The 8768-nt window shown below is 38.5% G+C and overlaps 1 protein-coding gene across 1 annotated transcript; it reads right to left on the bottom strand.

The window, feature by feature from the left end:
• Positions 1 to 111: 111 nt before the first annotated feature.
• On the bottom strand, positions 112 to 5490 carry mansc4 (MANSC domain containing 4). Its single transcript, XM_004563819.3, has 3 exons — positions 4761 to 5490; positions 4553 to 4687; positions 112 to 2820 (listed from the first exon to the last, which is right to left on the bottom strand). Exons 1-3 carry the CDS (start codon positions 4978 to 4980, stop codon positions 1985 to 1987), a joined length of 1191 nt encoding a protein of 396 aa, XP_004563876.1. The 5' UTR covers positions 4981 to 5490; the 3' UTR covers positions 112 to 1984.
• Positions 5491 to 8768: the final 3278 nt, after the last annotated feature.

Raw genomic sequence — 8768 nt, 5'->3', positions numbered from 1 at the left:
TGTTTTTGGTTGTTTCACCTAAACCTTAATGTCACAAATTGGCTCAAAGGAGAGAGTCCACACAAGAGGTTTTCTTAAATAGAAGATAATTTATTCAACATAATCTAACCAACAGACAAACATTACAAATGGGTTGAATCCAAGTGGAGTCTAAGAGAGACTAAACAGTTAATCTATAGCCTGAAAGGCACAAGGGATCTGCACTAGCTGACAAACCTCCCATGTCAGGCAATTGATAACAGGCCAGGAGTTCCTTCAGACATTGAGATGGTGTCACCCCCCACACCATCTTAAAATCAAGGTTCCACCTCAAAACTAGAACTTAACCTAAAAAGTTATAAATCAAGGTAACAGAAAATGTAAAAAATATACCCAGTCATTAAAGTGGCAACCGCAAACTACCTGTACTCCCTGCCAGCTCCACCCATCTTACCAGCCCAGGTTTTCCCTTGTCAGAGCAAATGAAGGGCAATGGGAAACTACCAGTAAAGAAGGTATCATAGAGTAAGGTGCTTAAAACAGTTTGTTTAAAAAAAAAAAATCAAACTGGCATAGAGAAAAGCGCAACAAGTTTCCTCCCTTAAATAGCAGTTTTAATCTTGCAAGAAAACTGGTTAATTTCAACAGCAAATCAAAGCGTTGCTCCCTGAATGAACACCAGAGTTCCTCACAATGATCCCAGCACCATATGGCCTGCCTGCAGCTACAAACAAACATCACACTTCTTTGCAAATATTCCAGCTACAAACAAACCTGGAATTAAAGTTTGAGTATGAACCAAAGTATCATACAACAAGGTTCCTCCAAAGCAAGGCTATCGAACCAATCAAGATGTCTAAAACGTTAACAAAGAGGGAACCGAACTAATTGCAGTTCTTACCCATCATACATTTACCAGTTGTGTACATTTACTGCACGCAATTGTACCACAAATATCTTTGAGAATTCCAAACACATTTGTAAGGCTTGCAGGAGAGCAAGGAGGACTACTCATAAGAAGTTCAATAGTGATGAACTAACCACAGAGTGCAGGCTATCTAGTCCTATTTATTGAGTACAAACTAATCTTAATCTCAGTCTTTAGACATATACTTGTTAGTGCTTGCACCACCAGTTCCACTGGCACCAACGAGCCAGAAACTTTGTAGTTTTTGGAAAGAAAACAGAAATGTTCCAAAGACAATTTCTTCAACCACATTCTCCACCACACTATTCAATTCATGGTATTTTTTTATTTATATAGTGCCAAATCACAACAACAGGTGCCTCAAGGCTCACTAAAAAAAAAAAAAACTTGGTTGGTCTCCTAATAAACCAGTTTAATCTGATGGGATGCATGGCTCTTACACATGTGGTTAGACTCACTCAAAAAGATAAAGACATTTGGTTTGAAGACCAATTTAAAAAATAGGGATTAATCCTGCTCTCTTCCAACATCGCCTAAAAAAATAACTCAAAATTAATTAATGTATGTAATTAATTAATCTAATTCATGTGTGGAAGTCCCTAAAACTTTGGTCACAGTGTTAAATATCCAAACTAGGCTAAGTATTTATCAAACCATAAGCTAAACTTAGCCATCAACACTGCATACACTTTAATCTTACCAACAGGTTTCAATATCCCGGACAAGCCCCCATTTATGACAAATTGGCACAAATTAGGTGATAAGGAGCAAGTCCACACAAAAGGTTTACAGAAATAAAAAAATAATTTAATTAACATAATCTAACCAACAGATAAACATCACAAATAGGTTGAGTACTGTCGGAGTGGCAGAAAGAGACTAAGCAGTTTATCTGGTCCAGCTTTTATAGAACTGGAAAACACAGGTGAGCTGCCTTAGCTGTCCATCCCCATCTAGTTAGAATAAAACAAAATACTTTAACCTAAAATAATCCTTTATGTAATCATATACATTCTAAGTAAATTGTCCTTTCATTTTGGATTTCTTCCTCAACAATGTTACAAAATATCCTCACTTTCAGGAGCTCTCCTTGACCAGCACGTATTTTATCAGACGCATGGAGCCTCGTTTCCCTCTCCATGATGTACTGTAGCGTCCCATCCTCTTTCTTTGACCCCTCCAGCTCACCACCAGCAGGATAGAGCAACAGCAGCTCAGCAGCACTGTGATACAAATGGCCACAGCAACCAGCAAGGTGTCAGCAGCCACATACCACCCATGTCCGAGGCCTGGTAGGGTGTCATCTCCACTGGCTCCCTCGTTGCTTACTGTGTGGTTCCTCCCATGGTTGCCCTTGGTCTCATTTAGATACAGCTTGCTGCTTTCTGTGTAGCTTATAAGAGCTGCAGAAGTTGGAGGGCTGCTGGCCAACTGAGAGAAAGTGGCGGTGGGATGACGGGTAGGGGTGGATACTGGGGATTGTGGACTTGTGGTAGAAAAAGCAGACAGAATCTTGGAATTGTAATGGCCCAGAGTGCTAACTGTGGTGAATGAAGGAGATGGAGTAATGCTATCTGGAAGAGAAGTGGTGGAGACAACTGCGGCTGTTGTTTGTGCATACTTTTTTGAAGATGGGGGAGTTTTTTCAGTGGAAGGCACAGCAGTCGTAGTTGTGGAAACTGCTAAAGGCTGACCGGTGCTCTGCAGTGCTGTGGTGGCAATGACAGACGCCTCTGTGGGGGCATGAACTCTGCCAGCTGTAGTGGAGGGTTTAACGGGCGGAGGCGGATGAATAAATTGGCGCTTGTCTGACAGCAATGGCTCTGAGGCGTTATTGCGGCTGTAGTGGTGGGGTAACACACGCACGTTAGAGGTGAAGTATTTTCCAAACACCAACAGATCAGGATCCACACCTAGAATACGAAAAAATGTGCTTGTTTGTTTGCTTTTCATGTTTTTGCTGGTGTTTTTATCTAAACGTTTAATAGCGAGTGATTTTTTTTGTTATTCCAAAATAAGTGACAACTACAAATGCTATGCATCTTTTGCAAGAAAAGCAAAGCTGGAAGCAAAACGATTTTCAGATAATTTACTTCACTGAAGTTGGGAATCTCCTATGCAACATGCTAAAATCAGAAGAAGAAATATTAGAAATATTTGATTCTCAGTCGTATATATTTGCTTTGCCGCTGGTGGGGATCGTTTTAACTACTATTGGTCACTTGGATAAATATTTTATCGACTGATCAATCATATTTTTTACATAGTACTATGCAAAAGTTCCAAACAACTCATGTCTTTACATTTTTTTTAAAGTAAGTGAAGTAGGTGCAACAGTTTACCTACATGTAAACCTACATGGAAATGCAGTATACAAGGTAAAAACAGTGGTTGTACAAGTCTAACAAAAGTCAGTATTTGATATAATGACTTTTATTCTCCATTACAGCCTGAACTCTCTGAGTGAGCTTTCTTGTAATTTCTTTAAGCAGTCTTCAGCAATAGTTCTCCAGACTTCTTGAAGGACATTCAAAGCTCTTCTTTGGGTGTTGGCTGCCTTTAGTTCTGTTCTTTGTCAAGATGATCCCACCCTGCTTCAGTGACATTAAGGTTGGGGGCTCTGGGGAAGGCCAATGCATGACTAAAAGTGTTCCACTGTACACTTTATTGTCCAGGTATACATCGACTGCATTAGGCAGTGAGTTTGGGATCATTTTCATGCAAAAAAATTAAATCATTGCCAATAAGATACTTTCCAGATGGCATTGCATGATGGATCAAAAATCTGACTGTACTTTTTTTATTTACACCATCATGTCCATGTTTTGCTGTAGACACCCGCTGCTGTACCTCTCTCCAGGGGTGTAATTTCCAGGAGGGTTATGACCCCCTCAATGATCAGACCCAACCAATATACCCCCCCCCCCCCAATAAAATTATGAATTATCTTGCATAAATAGACTGTTGATTTTCTTTATTACCAGCAAAATAGTCGCATGTTTAATCATCTGGGAATTTACCCAGATTTATTTATTTATTTAGACGGAGATCTTGACCCCCCCATGTTCAGCGCAAAGTTACACCGATGCCTCTCTCCTGACCTCCTCTGTAAATACTGATGATAACTTGAACATCAAACATGTTATGTGTGTTTGCCAGAGGCTGATATTAACAAGGTGCTAAAGATACAATTTAAAATTGGGGGGAGGTTTGTATTGTTTTTTATACTTGAATGTTAAGAGCCTTAACACACAGACACACACAAAGTTATATGAAAATAGTCAGGAACAAATGAGTGAAAAGCAGCCACTGTCCAAAGAAAAAAAAATTGAAAGGGCTTCAGAAAGCCTGGAGAACTATTGCTCAAGACCACTTGACTTCCAAATTCCAAGGAAGTCTGACTCCTTGGAAGCAAAATACACAAAATCAGGGGTGACTCAAGACTTTTACACAGTACTGTATGCAGAATTTGAACCATCTATAGTTATAGACATTTACTGTAAGATATAGTATTTTGAAATTGTTATTTCAAATTTACATCTAATCCCTAAGAATCTAACAGGATCTAAAAGGATTTGATATGCACAGTATTCATATCATTAAAAGAACAGAAGTCCACCTCTACCAGACACTAAAGCGACCTACCCTTTGTGATATTGTAGAGAACAACGTTGTCTCTGTGACTCAGAATGCAGCTCCCCAGAGTCGGACAGTGGAGGTGAAAGCAGTTCAAGATTTCTTGAGTGGTATCATAGTGGAATATAGCCAGATTACAGGAAACTATGAGAAAAGACAGAAAGAGGATTAATCAGGAGTAAAAGAAGAGAAAACCAGTGATGATCGTATAACTCACAGTTTCTGGTAAGGCAACAGGTGCGGCTGCATTTCAGCGCGGTCTCTTCTTGATAATGCTTCAAAAGCTGCGCCCCTCTCCTCTGAGATTCCTCAATATCGATGAAAATCCCCGGGAACCGTCTAATCCAGCAGTTCTTATAATAGGAGGTCGGTGAGCACCTCGACTCAACGCGACACACCAGAGTGAAAACCGCCAGCAAACCCCATGCGGCGTTCATTGCGCATATTGTAAATCACACCATGTTAGATTGCAATCAAGACAAAGCCTCGACATATTTGGGAGCTGATTACTTGGAGTTGACAGGCATGAAATGGGGCCAGTGCTTTGGTTTTACTGGTGCCAGCTGTGTCACAACTACGCACCTACAGGAGGTGGAGACCCAGCCGTGCGTAAGGTGTCCAGGGCTGTGCCACGTGTGAGTGCACTAGGCTGCTTGACCAACATAATGGGATCAACTTACTTTACAAATAAAATCAACAAATGTTGATATTCAAATGTTCAAATTATGTGAATTTACACTGTGGCCATAAATACGTTTCATAATCTGCATTCGTTTTCCAGTGTTATCAAAGAAAAGGCCACAATGTGATGTGTTTTCTGTTTAGTCATATATCTGAGCGCATTTCCATAATTGTCGCAATCTGGTTTAACCCAGAAGAACCCACGCCCCTTTACGCATTGAGAAAAGTTCCTGTTAACGTTTCAACGCTAGCTGTGTCCCAATTCAGGGTCTGCACGCTTGAAGCACGCGCACTACGCGTACGAGAAGTGCGGAAGTGAGAGGCTTGTGAAATGGGACGGTATACTCTTCGTCGCGCTGTTCAGGTTGCCTAGCAACCATGATACTAACCGTGAGACACGTTACATACAGCTTTGTTTGACAGAAATGAAGGAGAAAAATGTTTTGTTAGTCATTCATTTTTGTCATGACATCACTTTGATTAGTTGAGTATCTGAGGCTGAGACCACTGGACTGGAAAACATGATAGTTGGGCTTCATTTCTGTGCTGAACAGTCATGTAAGATTAGTTAGTAAATAACAATTAGTTAATGTTGTTCATGTTCACTAAAGCCATCTCACTGTGGTAATGTAAATATAATATGGCCAATATTATATTATTGTCAGATTATTATGATATACATACATATATATATATATATATATACACATATATATATATATATATATACATATATATATATATATATATATATATACATATATATATATATATATATATGTATATATATATATATATATATATACATATATATATACATATATATATATATATATATATATATGTATATATATATATATATATATATACATATATATATATATATATATATACATATATACATATATATATATATATATATATACATATATATATATATATATATATACATATATGTATATATATATATATGTATATATACATATATACATATATACATATATATACATATATGTATATGTATATATATATATATATACATATATACATATATGTATGTATATATGTATATATATATATACATATATGTATATATATATATATATATATATACATATATATATATATATGTATATATATATATATATATATATACATATATATAAAAACACCCAGCACGCCCCTGCGGGCGGTTTATCCTTCAAGCTCGGGTCCTCTACCAGAGGCCTGGGAGCTTGAGGGTCCTGCGCAGTATCTTAGCTGTTCCCAGGACTGCGCTCTTCTGGACAGAGATCTCCGATGTTCACCCTCCACATCCTCTCGAGCTCTTCTCTGAGCCCTTGGTATTTCTCCAGCTTCTCGTGTTCCTTCTTCCTGATATTGCTGTCATTCGGAACCGCTACATCGATCACTACGGCCGTCTTCTTCTGTTTGTCTACCACCACTATGTCCGGTTGGTTAGCCACCACCATTTTGTCCGTCTGTATCTGGAAGTCCCACAGGATCTTAGCTCGGTCATTCTCCACCACCCTTGGGGGCATCTCCCATTTTGACCTCGGGACTTCCAGGTTGTACTCAGCACAGATGTTCCTGTACACTATGCCGGCCACTTGGTTATGGCGTTCCATGTATGCCTTGCCTGCTAGCATCTTGCACCCTGCTGTTATGTGCTGGATTGTCTGAGGGGCATCTTTACACAGCCTGCACCTGGGGTCTTGCCTGGTGTGATAGACCCCAGCCTCTATGGATCTTGTGCTCAGAGCTTGTTCTTGTGCTGCCATGATTAGTGCCTCTGTGCTGTCTTTCAGTCCAGCTTTGTCCAGCCACTGGTAGGATTTCTGGATATCAGCCACCTCCTCTATCTGCCGGTGGTACATACCGTGCAGGGCTCTGTCCTTCCATGATGGTTCCTCGTCTCCCTCCTCTTTCTTGGGTTTCTGCTGCCTGAGGTATTCACTGAGCACTTGGTCAGTTGGGGCCATCTTCCCAATGTATTCTTGGATGTTCCTTGTCTCATCCTGGACTGTGGTGCTGACACTCACCAGTCCCCAGCCCCCTTCCTTCCGCTTAGCGTACAGCCTCAGGGTGCTGGACTTGGGGTGAAACCCTCCATGCATGGTAAGGAGCTTTCTTGTCTTTATGTCAGTGGCTTCTATCTCCTCCTTTGGCCAGCCTATTACCCCAGCAGGGTACCTGATCACGGGCAGGGCGTACGTGTTGATGGCCCGGATCTTGTTCTTACCATTCAGCTGACTCCTCAGGACTTGCCTGACCCTCTGCAGGTACTTGGTGGTTGCAGCTTTTCTAGCGGCCTCTTCATGGTTCCCATTCGCCTGCGGGATCCCCAAGTACTTGTAACTGTCCTCTATGTCTGCAATGTTGCCTTCTGGTAGTTCAATCCCCTCAGTTCTGACTACCTTCCCTCTCTTTGTTACCATCCGACTACACTTCTCCAGTCCGAACGACATTCCAATGTCATTGCTGTATAGCCTGGTAGTGTGGATCAGTGAATCGATGTCTCGTTCACTCTTGGCATACAGCTTGATGTCATCCATGTACAGGAGGTGGCTGACAACTGCTCCGTTCCGTAGTCGGTATCCGTAGCCAGTCTTGTTAATGATCTCACTGAGGGGGTTCAGGCCTATGCAGAACAGCAGTGGGGACAGAGCATCTCCTTGGTAGATCCCGCACTTGATGGTATATATATGTATATATATATATATATATATATATATATATATATATATATACATATATATATATACGTATATATATATACGTATATATATACGTATATATATATATATATATATATACGTATATACATATACGTATATATATATATATATATATACGTATATACATATACGTATATATATATATATATACGTATATATATATATATATACGTATATACATATACGTATATATATATATATATACGTATATACATATATATATACGTATATACATATATATATACGTATATATATATAGATATAGATATATATGATATATATGTATATATATATATACATACATATATACATATATATATATATATATATATACATACATATATATATATATATATATATATACATATATATATATATATATATATATATATATATATATATATATATATATATATCTGACTTTCAGCTTGTTGTGTTTGTGGATATATGACTGACTTTAATTATTAAACATTCGCACATAAATAAGTGACGTCATATTCAGTACTTTTGACAGTTCACTCTTCGGCCGCTCCATCTTATTAGGGAAATTCCATATACATAAATGTCAATTTCAAGACTCAACCCCATCATTTAATTTGTTTTTGATTGAAATTGAATATTACTCGAACTCTCTTAAATTACCTTCCAATATAAAAGGTTTAACATTGATTGAAATTCATTCAGAAATGTTTAACGAATGAGCTGTCACAACTTTCAAGTACAAAGTTGTTATGAAGTCTGTCACTCCCCCCCTTTTTTTTTTCTTTTTTTCTTTTTTATCCTTTATTTATTTATCCTTCTTATTT

Source organism: Maylandia zebra, linkage group LG7 (assembly GCF_041146795.1).
Source record: "Maylandia zebra isolate NMK-2024a linkage group LG7, Mzebra_GT3a, whole genome shotgun sequence".
Taxonomy (NCBI): Eukaryota; Metazoa; Chordata; class Actinopteri; order Cichliformes; family Cichlidae; genus Maylandia; species Maylandia zebra.
The sequence above is the reverse complement of the archived record's forward strand: the minus strand, read 5'-3'. Positions and strand labels throughout refer to the sequence as shown.